Below are 18,508 nucleotides of genomic sequence, written 5' to 3'. Positions count from 1 at the left end.
ACAAGATGTACAGAGTACATGAATCTTCTTGGATTCAACATTCCTTTTGCAATCCAATGGAAAAGGGAAGAAAGATCTATGTGTCTAATGGTACTGGTAGTCATTTACGGAGGCTGAAGAATAAAATAGAGGAGGAATTGTGAGAATAAAAGAAATCATTGATAGGAAGAAAAAAAGAGGGAAAGAAAAATGAAGATGTGCTTGGCAGTTAGCTGTTTGCATTCATAGAACAATAACAACAAAAATGACCTATCAAAGACAAGAAGAGAAACATCCATAAGCCAAACTTCTGTTTCTACAAGCAAAGCTCAAGCCTGTAAGAATTTAAGGGAAAAAAAAGTCCTGTTTCTGTCTGTCCTTGAGTATATTTTGTTATTTTATTACGTCAAATGTTTGAAATCACATTGTTGACTGATTTTGATTTAGAGATATCCTACTCACCAATGAATGCAGTGACTTTTGGGTTGATAATCCCACTTGGCAGCAGATGGAAGTCATATTCCACAGAATCCACGACGACTGTGTGTCCTGCATTATTGCCTCCCTGAGATGGCGAGGGGAAGAAATAAAAAAAATATTAATAGTTTTTCATACAGAAGACAAATGAAAACAGAACACATAAGGAATAAACTCATTCCATCTTCAGCTTTGCAGCTTTCCTTTCTGCTACTGATAAAAGATCTATTACAGACCTCCTTCTCTCTGTAAGTCTGCTGAACTTGGTTTGTCAAGCTTGACAAATTCAACACGCGTATTATCAGTCATAGATTTCGGATGGTATCTATCAAAAGTAAAAATGCTTTTTTTAAAAATAAGATGAATGTATTTATAGAAATTATTGGATAGAGCTATAAGTATACTAAAATATGCAAACATTTCTAAAAGCCATCAACAGTTTCACTACGTTCCTATTACACTCATGAAGAATAAACATTAATAGTCAAACTGCAACCTTAACAAAGAAAAAAATACCAGTTAAAAAATGAGTAGATAATGCCCTAGCATAATTAGGGAGGATAAGGTCAGCTGTTTGGCAACATACAAGGTTTTTGTTTTGAATCTGTGGTTCAGCCTTTTTCATGTTTTGCTACAATAACATGTTAATTTTATGCCTCCTCAGCCAGTATAAGGCATTGGTAACCAAAGTCTGCTGTTAAGAAGTGACTCTAGAGGCAACCACAACAACTGTGGTTAAGTTACAGGAGACCGCTTGCACCAACCAATACTCAGCATTTCTACCTTTTCTCACGACCAGGAGGTACAAGAGTATTAAGAGATTTGTTAAACTGTGAAATATGTCCAAACTACAAAAAGGACCCTGTGTCTAAGTCTTACGAAACTAAAAAGATTACAAGACATTACAAAATATCCCCAGTTATCATTTGCTATACTTCTGAAAATAAGCTTATGCTCTCTTGTGACCAAATCATTTGTGCAAGACAAGGGACCACACAAACGGGTCTGTTTGTCTTAACTGCAGTAAGAGCGTTTAGAGCATCCTGTACTAGAAATCCATCTAAAGTGCTCTGCAGGAGACAATGGAAAGATTTAACAATCCAAGCCTTCTTCCAGCGGAAGACAAGTTTCTCTTGTGCTGGAAAGGTAACACATGAAAAGATGAAAAAGGAGGAAAAAAGATTATATGAAATATTAAACCATGGAATTATAAAACTTAAGTATTTCACCATAGTGTATAGAAGAACTTCTAATCAACAAACTCCAAACCTACTCGCCACCTCTAAAACACTAAAAAGCACAAATATGATACATAAAGCCATATACCTGGCACCATGGGTAAGGAATTTCCTTACATATCCAAACCTCTCTGCCATAGGTAAATGCCTCATCTCAGAGCTTATGGCAGTCTGACACCCTTTGGAAACAGAGGGAAGACTTAAAGACCTTCACCCAAGGAGAACACCTGAATTTAAGTAAAGTTGTAATATGTTACAGAGTTTTTCCATGCAGTACCTTGAAAAAGTTGTAGATTTCTGGATACAGATGGTTTTTACTGCAAGTGACTTTACCAGAAAAGTCCAAATTTCCAATTCACAGCATATGAACCATATGCAAAAATAAAGCAAATCATTTGTTTAAGAAAATAATTAAAGTTCAGGAAAAAAACTTTCCTCCCATCCTCTCAACAGCAGCGGTTAAGAAAGGTTTAGAGGTCTACCACCTCCACAGTTGTATCTTTGATTTAAAAGGATGCTGAACAGCTACATTAGCAAGTAGCTGACTTATAACTGTTTTCTAAATGCAATGCTGATAACTCCTCAGCTACTGCAGGTTACTCAAGAACTAGGCTGTATTTGATGAACTATTAAGTTATACACAAATTATACAAGCTATTTTAGTAATAAAAAACATGAGTTCCTTTACTCAATGTTTGTGAATCAAAGCAAGGCAGGTGAAGAAAGAACAGTTAGATACAAAAAGAGCATTTGCAGTAAAGTGAATCTGCTGAAAGTGGTAGTTACCTTCTTCCTCATCGGATCCCCTCAATTTATTCCCATTAGATCCATTGGTAATACCAATATAGACAAACTGAACCTGGGGACTGACAAACTGTAAACGTAAATTCAATAAATAAGTCTAAGTACAATACTGGAACACTGAGGTAGCAGCCATTTGCCAATAGGAAGATGAGTCCAAGCTGAAATCCCACACTGACTGAGAATTTCATGTTTTGCTTCTCAAGTTATTTAGAAACAACAGTTTTTTTCCTAGAATCAAAACGTTTAAGAGAAGAAAAAAATTGGCCATTGCATATCATGCTTAACAATAAATTCTTAGTCTCTTAAAAGACTGCCAAGCTCATGGTGTCATTCAGATGCGCCAATAAGCTCAGTGGCCAGACTGCTCGAGTAAGGCGCACAGCATAAGAACAGAGCTGCTGTTTGTTGGTAGTGTCCAGATTTTTCCCTTACACTGCTGAATGACGTCAAGATACACAAAGGTGTGTTGTTTCCACGCTCATTTGAAAATACCTCATGGCTGACAGAATAAAACTGGCATTTTACCTTGCTTTAAGCCCTGAACCGCAGGCACAGCACAGCTCATACTTTCTCCAGAAGCAAGCTAGTCACCCAAGTTACATAAACTTCCATATCTTTGCTATTAGCAGCTATACTTCAAGGGATTTTGCTTACAAGTAAAAAAAACCAACAAAACGCACAGCATTGTGTGATGAATCACCACTTGAATGCACTCAGTTCTCAAGGTTTCTTAATGCTCGTTTGCGGATAATACTCAAATTTTAATCTCACAGTTCAGTTGTTTGTGTTAGGAGAATGCCTACAGCATGGAAAGATTTTATTCCAAATGAGCTGTTGATACCGATTGCCTGGTAGAACAATTGATAGGTAATAGTGTCCGGTCAGTTCACATCCTGCCTTCAGCATAAGTCCATCAACTGGTTTAATTTTTTAAATTTCAAACCATATTTTAGGAGAGCACTCCAGCAGCAGCATTCAATTCAGTCAGTCTTCAAAGCGTTGACTTACAGGTAAGCCCTAACACCTCATGCAGAAGTGCGAGTGCGCTGTTACAGAACTAACGAGTTGTAATGTACGAAGAGAATGATTCATGTCATATATTTAAAATCAACTATCAGTGAAATGTACTTATGTAGTATGCTTAGATACTGCATAACACAGCTTTGGTGAACGACTCTGTTTACAAAAACCCAAATCCAGAATTCCAGCAGCAGGGGGCCTGTTGAGTTCTTGAGTTTGGTGAGTTAAGGGTGTTGGTTTGGGTCTATTTCTTTTTCTCCCCCACTGGTGGTATTTGTTTTTTTTTTTTTCCCTTCATCCAGAAACTGACAGTAACACCAACATCTTCATAACTGTTGCCTCTGGGCTTAATTCAATGTAGAAACTGAGGAAGTCACTTCTGGCCTCATTCCTTTCTATCCGTATTTCTCACTCCTCTCTCACCGCAGTGATCCAAAAGGGATCAGTTGGGTCATTCAAGCCAACACTCCTTTAATTCAATTATTTAAACATCAATGGAGAACTCCTGTGTTTAACTAGCAGTGAAAATAAATTTCATTGTTTATGCTCAAATAAACTTCAAAGTTTTATGAAGCTTTTGCCAAAGGGAAAGAAAAACACAGAGGTCATTTCTTGAGGAACATTTAACAGCCTCAAAACTTTACGTGCCTGGTATTGCAATGCAATATTTCATCCCCAAATTATGTAGAGGTGACATTCTGTAAGACAGCAAAGATGCAAACACCTAACACAAAAGATAAGCGAGGAACTCCATTTAAGAAAAAGGAACAAACATTTTAGCAATTTTTACGTAAACTAAACTCAAAGAAGACCAAAAAACAGGTCGGCATTGACAGTATATGTAGGACTAGAAGAAAACCTTCAAGGTCTGCGATACCCCTGCTGTACACAATCAAACCAATGGAACTTTTTTATGTTAGCTACGTGCTTTCTCCCTGCTTCTATGGCTTCCACACGTATTACAGCTATATGCAAGAACATGATGCTGCAGAGCTTCACTTTTGCTTATTTAACACTGAGATAACTCTCCAGATTACGCTACTAGTCCATTAGGGAAGGATACTTCAAAGACAGACAGCTGTTCTTTTAAATTTGTGTGTCTCTATCAAAGCACAGCACTGCATATTTTTTTTAGCATACTCTGAGGTTTCTAAAATTTGATTTTCAGAAGTCAGCATTCTCCACATAACTGTGTTTAGAGGAAGGTGAATGAAAAGTTAAAAGCATTCACATCCCATTTGTCCTTTTCTCCCTTCCTTATGCCATCCCTTCTACCCACATCTTTTAAACAGTATTTGGAAAGTCTCTCTTCTCTCACAATGTGTTCTACAGTGCCAATGGGATCAGTCCTCTCAGCAAAGCAGCCCAGAGCTTTGCCAAATTATAAACAATATTCAGTTGTGTCTCAAATCGGATTTCCTCAACTTTTCAGCTGCCACAAGCCTGGACTTTGTATTACAAAGCTGTCATTCCTTAATTTTTCACTTTTCCTTGTGGTCAAATGCCTAGTATTGCTGTTGCCTCTCGGGGTTGGCTTCATGGCCAGACGCTGCCTCCAACTTGCAGCTTACTCACTGCTGTCTACACGACTGCTAGCGATCCTGGGAGGGTAACAGCCATCAGGTGACACCTAACCCTTCTGCTGGCAGCAGAGAAACGTGAGCTTACTCAAAATGAAAGGTGAACTGAACACCTTTTTTTCTCCCCAACAATATCAGTTTGAGAAGTTCATGGAATGGTGGAGCTCAGAATCTTAGAAACATCTCCTTCAGCCATAGTTTTGAGGCAGAAACAAACAAGACACACAGTCCTAATATATGTTTCTTAGTACTCTTCCAGTGTCACTATTGCAGCATGCTTAAATCACTTTCTTGAAAAAGCACACGATCCCTGGCCACCAGCTGGTAATCCCACAATATCCAAGCTATTCAGCACATAGAGCAGCTAAGTATACAGGCATCTGAGGGAAAGGTGCACAGTAACAGACAAATTATCAGACAAGTTCTGTTAGAATGACAGTAATCATGGTAACAACAAAAAATTACTATTTACCTACTTTCTCTAGAAGCCTCATCCCAAAAACCAATCCCTATGAAACACCTGTTTGAAATATTCCTTTCAGAGCAGTAAGCTGCTCAGAGAGATTTTAAGGGGAAAAAAAAGTGTTTTTTTCCCCTCTAACCTGCTGAAGAAGATTAAGTAGCATAAAAATCCTTCTCAGTTGAAGTACCACACCCAAGAATCTGCACCCATATACTCAGTATAGATAGGCCGGTCAGCACTACACACAGAACTACTGTAAAGTATACCTATCCTGACAAACGTGAATGGGATCAGTTACGCATGCACAGAGGGGGCTTAAGATAGCAAAGGCAGCTGCATGTATTGTACATCTGGATGCCACTTGATAAACATTCTTAGGAAACACCCTTCTTGCAATAGTTTCGAGGGCCTGAAAACATGAATTTTGAAGGAAAAAAGTCATTATCTGCTAGCTGATATTTCACTGGAAACAAACCTAGAAGTTCAGCAAATCAAACAAGTGACTCCCACTGGCCAAGACCCGCCATCAAAGCACTGGAAGGCAATACACCATAGTTTTTAAAATGCCTTCACTGGCAGTTAAAATATTTGGGTTAAAGAATTGAATAATACTTGCGCAAGCACCTGACTACAATGTAATTACTGTTTTTCCTTAGCTATGAAGACTCAAAACAACTTCTACAAACGGAACACTTGAAAGCCTTATTCTGGTACCAAACCAGTAAACTCAGAAGAATGTATGAACAGCCTCTGAGTAAAACCACCGTCTCATCTGGAACATTCCTGCAGGGTACAAGCCCTTCAGCTCGTTACATGCTGTCCAGTCATAGCAGCTTCCAGGGCAGGCCACATACAATGCACAGAGAATGAGCATTTATAGTATTTGATAGACTTCTTTCTCCCCCCTCCCCCTCCCTGGAATTGCACTACAAAATGCTGAAGTTGAAATGGCCCACTGTTCGTTGGGGTGCTTGGTTCCTCTTGTTGATTTCTCAGATCGTTTCTTGCTAAGTATGCAGGTACGAGCAGTGTTTCCTAAGTTACTCATTTAGCTTTCCATAAATACAATCCAATATTAATGTTTACTAAGGATGTAAGGCATTTAAATGGACAAAAATAACACCAATAAAACTAATAACGTTTGCTAACTTAAGAGATCTTCTGAAGCCAAGTGAAGCCCACAATTGAGGAAGCATAGAATCTCATTTTCCAAAATGACCGAAAATAATACAAATTCATCTTGAAATGTTTATAGGAAAATCCCAAACCAGCTGACGAGCTTGCTCTGAGAACTGCCGTGCTCATGGGTTTGCAGCCAATCTCATGGACTTACCTGAAAAAATACCTACAGGACTTTACTGCTGACCCTTCTGGTTCATGCGAGAAGGATTTGCAGTTACTCTATTTTCTTGGCATATAGAACTCATCTGTATAGTACAGTAGCCACAGTGCTTAAATCTGTTATGAACACACCAAGACAAGGGAGCATTTCAAATGCCTTGCCAAGATCAGCACCCTCCTCACTGCCCAGCCTACAGTATCACAACTGCACCCAACAGCTGAAGCACATAATTGCATTTATTAGAAAAGCAGACTGAAATTACTATTAAAAGCATCTTTTAGGGCTCCAATACTGATATTAAACTCAAAATTGTTTAAAGCAGCTCTGAAATACCAAAACACTCACTAAAGAGCCTCCCAAAGCCTGCAACAGTCACTGCCTTTCCTTTTGACACAGTAATGCCAAGCAGTCTACCTTAAAACAGGATGCCTCCGGGTAGAGCAAAGGCGGCTTACGAGCTAACTCCTCTAGAACAGAAATTAGTTGCCTAGTTCAAAAAGATGTTATCTTACGCCTGTATTAAGAAAGGAGTCATGCACTTCCTTGAGCTCTCCCTATCAGAGGTGTGTGGGTGTGTATGGTTTTGTGTTGTTTTTTTTTTTCCTCCTGCTACCCATCCCAGCATTAACTTTCAGCTCAGAGCAGCCATGGCCGTTTCTGAACTCATAGTACAAGTGACTGCCAAGCTGGGCAAGAAGAAAGTCAGTACTGCTTTGACATCATGTGGCTGTAAACACTTCCATTTAACTCTTAAATGAAAAGCCATAAATGCATCAAAAAAGCAAGCCATCATCACTACTTACAATACATATCTCCCTTCCTTCTTGTCACATGCAGCTTCTTGGCATTCCGAAAACACCTTTAACAAGGTGATCAGTGTATCTGATCCTGAACTTCCATTATGTACCCCAGCGTAGCTTTGCAATTACTGGGCTATTGGCTTCTCATTTCAAACCATGTTGTCAAAAATCTACTTTGAACCTCAGCTTGCCAATCAGCCCTCCTTCAAGAAAAACCAAACAAACAGAAAAACAACACCAAAGTGTGGATAATAAATTCATTGTCCCACATATATGTTCATGATTAATTTCTTGCTCCTTTATCTCCATCATCGAAGTCATCAAACTCGACTATAGAACCTATCCCAGGATTTCAGCATAAACAACATTCAACACCTTTCTTTGCCTACTTTCTCCTAACAAATAAAACAAAACATTAATTTCATTTAAGTCCAGCCCGATTTTCTTCTGTTCATCTCAAAAAAATGCCATACAAGTAGGAAACTGGACTCATAATGCAAACCTTCATTCAAGTCAAGAAAAAAAGACTAATCTATCCCTAGGAAATACAAGATCAGGTGAGGGAAGCCAATAAGGAAGAAGAAAAATGCTGAAAGCACAGATGGGTCCAGTGCTACATTGCTTCAGTGCACAGACCCCGCTGCTGTTTTCTACATTTCACAGCAACAGTTAAGAATGGATATGAGTAACAAAGAGTGATTTGGGGAATATTTACAGACCGCCTCTTCTAAATGTAGAAGGCAGCACAGGAAAAGTAAAAAATATATTTGAAATTTAACTGAGCTGCTACAGAGGACTGCAACTTCATCAACCACGCAAAAACAGTGAGACTCTGTAATAACAGTCTGAAAGAACAGTAAGAAACCTGCACGTCAAGGTGTAATTTGTTCTCTGGTGCTATTAAGATCTCCTCTTAACAAGAATATGAGGTTCCAGCTGCTCTTCTGTTTGAAATAATGCCTTGTTGCTGGATTGTTTACAAGGAGCAATCACCTACCTATGCTGCTCTGTAGTCGGTCTGCGAAGCACTCACTCCTGGCAGGTCAACGAACTCGTTTTACTGACCTCTCTCCCCAGCAGCACACATTACCAGCATGCTGATGACCACTACATGGCCCGCAGGTGCACACAGCACTTCAACAAAGGGAGAGCTCCAGCATGCCATTATCTGTAGGGTGCCTGATCTGATGGAAAATGCTGAAGCTCCTCATCCTTCCACTCCCATCTCTGCCAAGCTGATATCAACTGAGAAGATGTGGTAAGAAGCTGCAATTCAGTTCTGAAGCAGCAGGAAGATAGGGTTCTCCAGCACAGTGAGCACGCCTTAGTTCTGGAAGACTTCAAAAATCTTCTTCACTTCTGCGTTATTACTCTAAATAAATCAGCTACCTGTAGAGCTAAGACAGTGACCAACAAATGTGCTGAAGAAATGAACAAATGAGAATCAGCAAAGACAGCATGTTGGGTGTTTTGTTTTTTTTTTGCTGTATTGTGTACAGAGGTACACTGGAGGGAGGTAATATAAGAGACAAATAATGGTTTTTCTAGTCTTTGTTTTGATAAGATGATTACTTCAAATCATTTGCTCGTATTATTTTGCCATTCCCATATCCATTAAGGAATGAGATTATAGTAATCAAATTCCCTAATTTGGTTGCATTTTGCAGTGTAGGAAGTCCCTTAATCAGAACAATAAATGTTCTCCTTTTAACTTTCCATTACCCACGGAACTGGCAAAAACACAACACACACGTTTAAACACTGCCAGCTCTGAGGGCAGCGAGGCTGACTGCTTACTAAGAGGAAACTATGACAATAAAAAACCCACAAAAGCATGGTTTTCCTGACAGCTGCTCCAGAATCCCAAACCAATTCTTGTTCTGTTTTACTGTCTAGACTACAGTTCAAATGACAGCAGGTAAACAGGCTTTAGTCTCTAAGCCTCTAAGCATCAGATGTAGGTTTAAGTGCAGAAGTCACAGAGATGCATTTGCCTTAATGAAAGTATCATTTTACCATGTATCTCTTACTCAAACTTAACAGTGGAAGAACAGTACATACTATGTCTATGTTGCAGACGTGTTAGCATTAAATGCATCTGAGCCCTCTGTCCTGGCAGTGCCATCATTACACAACCACAGCTGCCAGAGCAGCTGCATTAACACTACATACCTGCAGCCCCTGGGCATGTCTTGGTTTTAGCCTTGCTTGTTGAAGTCTGGTGTTTCTGAATCCACATCACTAATTTTGATAAACACGACAAGAAAACTTCACATCCTCTGAACAACCTCCAAACCCAAGGTGGTATTTGGAAGAAGCACAGCCACAGCACTAGGTGTCCTGGCTGTACTTAGGCAGGCACCTCGTTCCAGGTGCCTCAGCCAGGCAGCCAGCTACAGAAGTAATGGGGACACCTGCTACCAATGAGACAAGGAGGTACAGCAACTGTAACTCTGTGCAGAGCCTTTACAGGTGTTGTAAAAGTCAGAGATAATTAGCTCTGTTGCAGGACAGGACCGTTTTTATGGCCTGCATCTGCGCAAAACTAAGCACGGTGGTATGAAGCCATGCGAGAGCTCCCAGACTTTCAGTTCTGATACAATACAGCTTTCTAAGCCACCTAAGATCAGCTACAACCTACTGAGTCTGCCAGTGAAGTAGCTGTACTAGCACACTTTCATAGGAACATGACAGAAATGCTTGGCCTCACCCACAGGTGTTCTAGCAACCACATGGCTGAACAGAGTCCAACAGGAAGACAGGACCCAGAAGTATGGATTGTAGGAAGCTGCCATTAGCCAGAGGCTGAGTGAGGTACAGCCTGTCTTCATGGGCTGCACTGCCATGAGACACACAAGAGTCATTTTCACACTCTTGCTCAGTAGCAGTAACAGAACCATCAGGGGTATTCCTGCACAACACACAGTGAGATGACACAGAACAGTACTGCTGGAAGAGAACAGCCCTATGCCCCTCTCATTCTGGGAAACCGCTCTCTGTGCTTACCTCACCCTGGGTTCCTCTTCTCATCAAGCTCCCCTGAGCCAAGTCAAGTCAGTTTTGCTTACTAAAACAGCAGAAAGTAAAACCAACAAAAAAAAAACCCAGTTTCCTGCCATTTTGATGACTTAAACCAAGTCCGAACATGGGAGGAGGCCCTGAGAGCATGAGGCCCTCAACAGGAAATGGAAGAAAGGAGGGAAAAAACCCTCCTTCCTTCAGCAGCAGCCACAAGCAGTTAAGCAAGGGGTGAAACAGCCACCAAGATCACACCACAGTTTTTCCCCTTTTCTCATCTTTGCTCAGCTGACTGGAAGAAAGTGGCACACCCATTAAGCCTGGCCACCTCCACCTCCACCTCCCCCTCCCCGGAGGGCACAGCACCGCATGCCTCTCACCTGGCACAGCCTGCCCCAGGAGCAGGGCTGCAGAGAAAAAACCAGTCCCGTGCTCCGTGCCCCACAGCGCTACTTGGTTTGTGTAAACACGGGGCATGAGAAAAGTCATTCATTTGCGAAACCAGTTGTATTTCTTGACTTCCAAACGCATCTTCAAGTTGCCAAGTTTTTTTTTTTATTTCTCTGCTTTGCAACAGCCGCAGCCTTGACAACCCCGGCTTTATGCACGGCTCTCCTTGGCTCACACAATGTCTCAGTGTTTACACTGTTAGGAGAAAGGCGCTCTTTTCTGAAGCGCATTTATCAAATACGGATTTCGTGCGTGCACCCAACGGCGGCGGGCAGGCAACAGAACCGAGGAGCGGCCCACGTGCCATGGGCATTTCGTGCAGCTGTACCTCTAACTTCGCGAAAAAAACGCACGCAGCTCCAGCTCACGCTGGGGTACTCCACAGAATCGCTACGAGAGAAATATTGAGGAGGAAAAAAAAAAAAAAAAAAAACCTCTCCCCTCGGATCTCCGTTTGTTTTGATGCAGGCACCGAGGAGCGCCCTGCCCGCAGGCTGCACTCACTTCGTAACCCCTCCTGCGAACGAGGCCTCCACACAGCGACCCAGGGGGAAATCCCAAGGCAGACAGAGGGGTTACGCGCCTCCTCCCTCCGCTCACCGCCTCGGGGCCGCGGCGCGATGCTGCGGGTGGGCGCACTTCCCCTTCCCCGGCGCCTCGCAGACAAAGAGCGGAGCGCGGCGGCGGGAAGGGGAGCGCCGACCCGGGGCACGTTCCCGCTCCCGGCCGCGGGCGGCCGAAGAGACGCCTTCCCCGCGCCGCGCGGGGACAAAGAAGGGCTGCGAGCGGCGGGGCCCGGTCCGCCGCGCTCGGCCCCCAGCCCACGGCGGCCCCGCGCCGGGCGGAGAGAGAGGAAGGGGCGCGGGCGGCCTCAAGGTGACACCCGGCGACGCCGGCCGGCCTCCCGCGCTCCGCTCACCTGGCACCTGCAGACGATGTCGGCGTCCTGCGCCAGCAGATCCACCACCTTGCCCTTGCCCTCATCGCCCCACTGGGCGCCCAGCACGACGGTCACCTTGTTGCCGGGGAGGCGGGCTGCGCACCCGCCGTTGGGGATGGCGGGCGCCGGGGCGCCATGCTCCGCCATGGCTCGCGCTGCCCGCTCCGGCGCCTCTCCAGGCACATGCGGCAGCGCGCGGCGGCCCCGCTGCCCCCGCCTCCTCCCGGCCGGGCGGGGATGCCGCATCCAGGTGGTGGTGCCGCCTACCGGCACCGCCCGCCCCTCCGGCAGCGGCCCGCCCCGCGGGAACCCGCGGCCGTTACCGCCGCTCTCGACGCGTTCTTCGCCCCTGCGCCGATCTCTCGCGCCTCGCGGCGCGGACTACGCTACCCATCGCGCCCCGCGGTCCCCGCCTGGCGGCCTGCCGCGCGGGGCCTGGCGCGGTGCATGCTGGGGCGCGTAGTCCCCCCGAACAGCACCTGTAACTGAGCGGTTGGTTGGCGGCCGCCCCAGGCGCCACCGCGGCGGCGCGAGACCGCGTCCGTAAGTGGCAGCGTTGCGTGGCTGTGGTGCTGCCGCGGGCGTTGTTCTTGCTGCTCCTCCTGCGGCCGGAGAGAGGCTGCGCCCTGTGGAGGTGGAAGGAGGGGGCGAGGGGCGCCGAGTGTGGCTGTGGGGCGGGAGGGTCCCTGAGCGCGGCTCGAGGTTACACGGGATCTAGTGCCTCAGGTCCTCTTTCTGGCTCCCCGGCACGCAGCAGCCCGTGGCCGAGGTGCTACAGGTGTGCCTGCGCGTCGCCAGAGCCGCAGAAATGAGCGTTTCTAGAAGACGGGGTGAATGTGAGAAGCCATTTTCTCCAGAGGCACCGGAACATGGCCTCGAGCTTACTCACGAGGAAGAACAATAATGGAAAAAAACCATCGCAGAGAAATGCCTTCCTCATGCATTCTTGAGGCTTTAGGAGTAGAACTGGTGTCTCGGGGGCTTTCATTTTTTCCTACTTCACTGAATCAACACGCCTAGGGGAAAGATTTTTTTTTTTTTTGAAAGCAGCTATTAAAAAGGCATAAGTCTAAATGATGTAATTACTGCTCAGACGGCTACTCGGAAACCTGAGTCACCAAGCAGGCGCTGGCAGTCTGCAGCTATTGGGCAGGTCATCGAGTTACATTGGGGTTTAGTTGCATCTGTGTTCCTTCAGGTTCATTCCCCTCAACAAATGCGGGAGCTATACAATTTACCAGAGAGAAGGTTAACCATCTTGTAAGGGTAGAGAGATTTATAATAAAATCACATGTAGGACAAGGGGAAACGGCCACAAACTGAAGTATAGGAAGTTCCTCACCAATGTGCTTAACATCTTTGTGGTAAGGGTGATGGAGCACTGGAACAGACTGGCCAGTGCTGCTGTGGAGACTCTGGAGATATTCAAGACCCACCTACCTGTGCAGCCTGCTGCAGGGAGCCTGCTTTGGCAGGGGGCTGGACTCTGATCTCTAGAGGTCCCTTCCAGCCCATACAATTTTGTGATTCCCTGATTCTGTGATACAGTTGGCCGAGAACGCTAGAAATCTAAATCTGTCATTGCAAAGATGTGCTATGGCAAAGCAGTTGGGAGTTCTGTGGAAAGATGTTGAGCAATTGCAGGTGATATGAGGCAATAGTGTGTATGCACTTCCAAGAGTAAATGGTCCCCTAACACTTAATACAGTGCATTGTATTAATATTTTTGACCGCTAAAAGCGATAACAATGGTGTTCCACTGGACAGAGCCTTTGGGAAGTCAGTAATGAGCACAAGGAGCTGCTGAAGTCTGTCTCACCCTTTTTGCTGATGCAATGGCAAACTTTTTCTAGTGCAATCACTTTGAAATAAGAAACAGAGACTGTACATCATCTCATGACTCCCCAGAACACGGTCCTGATTTAGGATATGATTTCAGCTGAATGACACTAATGTCTCACCACTGCCAGCACAAATATTCTCTTGAATCTCAAAATATATTTGAGCCTTTCTGGATAGTGTTGTGAATAACATGGCATTAGTGTATTGCTACTTTCCAAAGAGGTACTAGACGCACATTGTCATTCTACTGCTATTTTTATTTGTTATAGGAGAGTTTTGAAATTATATTTTGGTGTGATTTCTTGGTAGGTATAGAACCACGGAAGAAAACTATGAACTCTTTACTTCCAGGAAAGATGTAAGTGTTTAATGAAGATTGAGGTGATCAATACTGATTGGTATGGTGAAGTTTAGAATTTTTGGTTAATGTATATCTGTCATCCCCCCTCCTCCTTTTCTTTGCAAACTAAAGGGAGGCTTTCACTCTAATACCACAAAAGATGCTAAATTATCTACACAATTCACTAACTGTGTTTGTAGTATAGTTATGAAAAACACTAACTCTTGACCAAAGCACAGAAACAACAGTCATCTAATGCCCCTTGTCAAAAACAGGCATTTAGTTGTAGTATAAGAAGGAGTTTGGAATAATACTGTACAGAAGTACTCAATTGCACTTATTTTGTTTTCTTTAGTATCATCAGGAGAACCAGCGAGAGCTTGCAATGTTACAGTAGTGCTTTTTTTCTTCTAATATGGAGGGGTTTTATTAACTTTTTTCTAGTTCAGCAAGCCAAATCTGCTTTGTGAGAGCTCAAGTGAGCATTTTGAGGTGATGCAAAGTTTACCTCCAAGGAGGAAATGAAGAAATATGACTGCTCTTTCTGGAACTAACAAGCCTGGTATAGACTTCATAAAACTGAACCCATGGTAGAAATGTATGCTAATAAAGTTTAGGTTTTATTGTCTTCAGATTGCTCAATGTGTTTGCTTGGAGCAAGTTATAGTTAGATTTCACTGTAACTCAGGTACATTCAGGCTTTTGACTTTAGTAATTTTCTGCCCCTCGATAAATTTCAAGAGGCTCCAACAGGAACTTTTAATAACACAAACTGGGAGCAATGTGAGATAACTTCTGCATTTCATTCAGGTGAGTTGAAGACATATGTGGGATTGGTACACATGTATGTTTTGAGTTATTCTAATGAAGTATCTCAAATATTCTGATTTTTTTTTAAGTGTTATAGAACAGTTCATCTACGTTGTTTAGAGCAGAATTTAGCTAAGAACTTCAGTAGTTCAGACAATCAAGGGTGAACATGAATGTAAAAATCCAAGAAAGTCTGATGGATTATTAGCTGTTGCTCAGCATGGCTTGTGGCTCACAGAGTGTTATTTCATGGACCTTATTCATACTTATTAAACATGTTGAAAGACAACTGGAAGATACGAATACTTCTTCTGATATTGTTTTACCTACTGTAAGCAGTTTGATTTATTTTCTGGAAAGAATGTATAGATAGAAGAGATAAATAGCCCACAGCAATGAAAATGACAGAGCATGTGGCCCATGGTACAAGTTGTTTGTTAAAACTAGTTCTGTCTGCTCAGATATTTTACACAGAGGCCTCACCTACACTAGAATAGTGCTTGTAGAAAAGTGATCTGTAGGTATCCTACAGAACTATGTGAAACAAGAATGTTGAAATTTATCACATTAAGTCATTGAAATATTTGATAAAAGGCTAGTTAATTTTGCTTCTTGTTCATATACAGCATCTTTATCTAAGATATATTGTGGCTCACAAAAACAAATTGTGTTGCTAGTGCCACAGTCCATAGAAGCCTTAACAATTACTGTACCAGACAAGGTTGGCATCTTTAGTACTTCAGGCTCTCCAGGATGCTATTACTTCACCTTATAATTACTTTATAGAGACGAGAACCGATTACACAGGAGGGAATTTTATTTGAACATTTTGCTTGATGTAATGGATCCCTTCTTGTTTATTCCTGTTTTTAAATTAGTTATTCAGGTTAAACTTTTCCTTAAGTATTTTTGGTAAATTCTTTAGTCTTTTTATCATGATAAAAACGAGATTAAGCACATTATAAAGTAATAGTTGTATATATTATAATAATCGATACATTTATCACACAGCAAATGTTTCAACTCTTTGGTTAGATATGTCTAGAATATGGAAGAACTTCATTTATTGAGTGGGATTTTCCTGATATGCATACTCTCCTAGATAAAAGTAAGGGTTTCACAAATGAGAAACATCATCACAACTGCACTATTTTGAATTCAGTGAGAGAATAGTTAAGATAACACAGTACGCTTTTTACATTTTCAAAGCAGCTACTTTAGAGAGGTTTCTCTTTGTATGCAAGTGCAAGTAAGGTAGCAGCAGGCAAGACTACAGATTCTCAGGAAAATAAAATGCTGGGATTTGTTCTTTGTAAAGTTGCAAAGCTACATCCTTTGCTTGGAAATGACATTTGTACATGATGAAGTGCAAAGACAACTATTTAATGTAATAAAATTAAGAAAAATGAAGTAAGAAATTTTAAGTGAGTTCTTCAGATCTACGTATTCCATCTTCCCTGAAGGCATGGCAAATGAATTGCTGTCTTTACACATGAGAAATGAGTTTTTGTATGGATGACATTTTTATTTCAATATTTACCATAAAAACTTAAATAGGAAAGTGGGAAAGTAGACATATTAGATAGAAATGAGCTTCTACTATCACGTTCCCCCAGAATTTCGTTGTTCTTGATCTCTGTCTTGGCCTTTCACAGCATCTGACGTTAGAAGCTTAACAGAATGCATCATGTGATAGATAGTTTGGGTCATTAACTTTCCGCAGTATGTTCATACATTTCTTAGGAATCCAAATGTTGTGCAGTATTTGACTGAGAGAGATCTTACATTTTCAGAAAGCTTTTTCTTCTCCAGAGGTCTGGTTTTTTTGTTAGAATTTTTCCCTTAAAATAGTCACTGCAGAGGTATCACCTTGAGAGAGGAGCACAGTAGCTCCAAATTTACGTCAGCTTTATCTGTTTGAAAACAGCAGCCTTTTACTCACCATCTCTTGAAAGTGCCTTAAGAAATGTGGGTGAGATCTACTACACCAACTACGATATCATTTGGTTGTTAAACATAGGTTAGAATAAGCATTCCTGTCTGTTTTATTTGCCAATCTTTAACCTGCATCATCTGCTAAATCCTTTGTTTCTTTTGCTGTTAATCCTACCCGATGTTTTTGAACAGGGTGGATGAGAACAAGCTGGTTAATGAGGTGAAGTGTGACCTTTAAGACAGGCAGTCAGGATGTGCAAGCCTCTAGAATGGCCCATACCATTCCACATGCTTAGATAGTTTAAGGACTGGGAAGTGTGCCCTGCCAGCTGGCTGTCCTTTGGGGACTTGTTTATACAGCTCTTGAGAGAGCCTGCTCATGTAATTCTTAATATCCTCCAAGTGTCACTCTGATTCCGTACAGTAGCAAGGTTATCTCATATACGGGTAAGGTAGAACTTGAGCCAAAAGCTTAATGCATATTGTATATGTTTTTAAGCTCACATTTCTCTCACACTCTTTTTTTTCACTTGTTCCAATGTGCTTATAAATAATGCCTTAAACTATCTATGTTTTTAGTCTTAGAGATGTAGATTGCCTGTCACCTGAATACTGAACTGCTAGATTGTATGCTCTGCTTAATACACAGTTCTTGCACAGACTTTTGAAAAGAGAACCCTGAAATCCTGAATATCCATGATTTAATCTAAGTAGATTTTCAGACAAATATCTGTTGTTAACTACTCTGTTATGTATGGTGTTTATTTTTTTAAATAATAGTATTTCACACAAAACAACACTGACCTGTCAGCTTTCTGGAACTTACCACATAAAACCAAAAGTAAAGACTGAGGTAAACTGCCAAAAGAAATGGTGTAAAAATTGATGGTGGTCTCATTGTGTACGCAGTGATGGTTTGAATGCACGTGTCTCTCATGGCATCCATAGTCTGTCAGGGAATGGAGTTCCAGAACTGAATTAGCTATTTACAAAATAACTCTGTCTTTAGAGATAAAGGTGATGAAGGGGAGTTTCCAAGTAAGAATGGAGTATAACTAACGTAATAATGATTCATTTCGTTGCAAGCTTTATCAGTGAGTTCTGAGATTTCTGATAGCCCCTATTATTTTATTAAAATATTAAATATGTTACACTCATCCCCTTAATGTCTATTTCCTCTTGTTCTAGAGAGCTGTGTGCTTGCTGTATCTTCTCTGGTGAGGCAGCTGCTTATCATATAATCACAGAAAAACTCAGCTATCTCAAAATGGTTTTTGTAATGACCATTGATTGTTTTTGTACATATTCTGCAGTATGATTGCAGCTAAAAAATATGGGGCAATTTTAATGGATTTTAATCCTAAATGAGACATAAGAAACCATTGTACAGGCATTATTCAGTTTCTTATTGTGTCAATACTCTTGATTCACAAGGGGATGCGGAATAATGATATTTCCTGCCTGTTAAAT

The 18,508-nt window shown here is 42.1% G+C and overlaps 2 protein-coding genes across 11 annotated transcripts in view; one reads left to right on the top strand and one right to left on the bottom strand.

Moving 5' to 3' along the window:
- ADSS2 (adenylosuccinate synthase 2) overlaps nt 1-12,283 on the bottom strand; it is a 35,382-nt gene extending 23,099 nt beyond the window's left edge. The window contains exons 1-2 of one of the 3 annotated variants that reach the window (NM_001031521.2): nt 12,091-12,283; nt 442-544 (exon numbers count right to left, since the gene is read on the bottom strand). In NM_001031521.2, the coding sequence (NP_001026692.1) occupies nt 442-544; nt 12,091-12,258 (271 nt within the window). In that variant the 5' untranslated portion in view covers nt 12,259-12,283. Of the gene's footprint in view, nt 1-441; nt 545-7,317; nt 11,584-12,090 lie in introns of those variants that run through there. The other 2 variants (XM_046938991.1, XM_046938990.1) reach the window with 2 other exon arrangements.
- Nucleotides 12,284-12,553: 270 nt separating this feature from the next.
- C1orf101 (chromosome 1 open reading frame 101) overlaps nt 12,554-18,508 on the top strand; it is a 28,175-nt gene continuing 22,220 nt past the window's right edge. For 2 of the 8 annotated variants that reach the window (NM_001397508.1, XM_040697101.2), the window contains exons 1-2: nt 12,554-12,654; nt 14,263-14,311. The gene's annotated coding sequence lies outside the window, so the exon portion shown is untranslated. Of the gene's footprint in view, nt 12,746-14,262; nt 14,312-14,737; nt 15,104-18,508 lie in introns of all 8 variants that reach the window. The other 6 variants (XM_040697097.2, XM_040697099.2, NM_001389404.2 and 3 more) reach the window with 6 other exon arrangements.

This window comes from Gallus gallus, chromosome 3 (genome assembly GCF_016699485.2).
Source record: "Gallus gallus isolate bGalGal1 chromosome 3, bGalGal1.mat.broiler.GRCg7b, whole genome shotgun sequence".
Classification (NCBI taxonomy): domain Eukaryota; kingdom Metazoa; phylum Chordata; class Aves; order Galliformes; family Phasianidae; genus Gallus; species Gallus gallus.
Note: the sequence above shows the minus strand (reverse complement) of the source record. Positions and strands in the feature narration are given on the sequence as shown.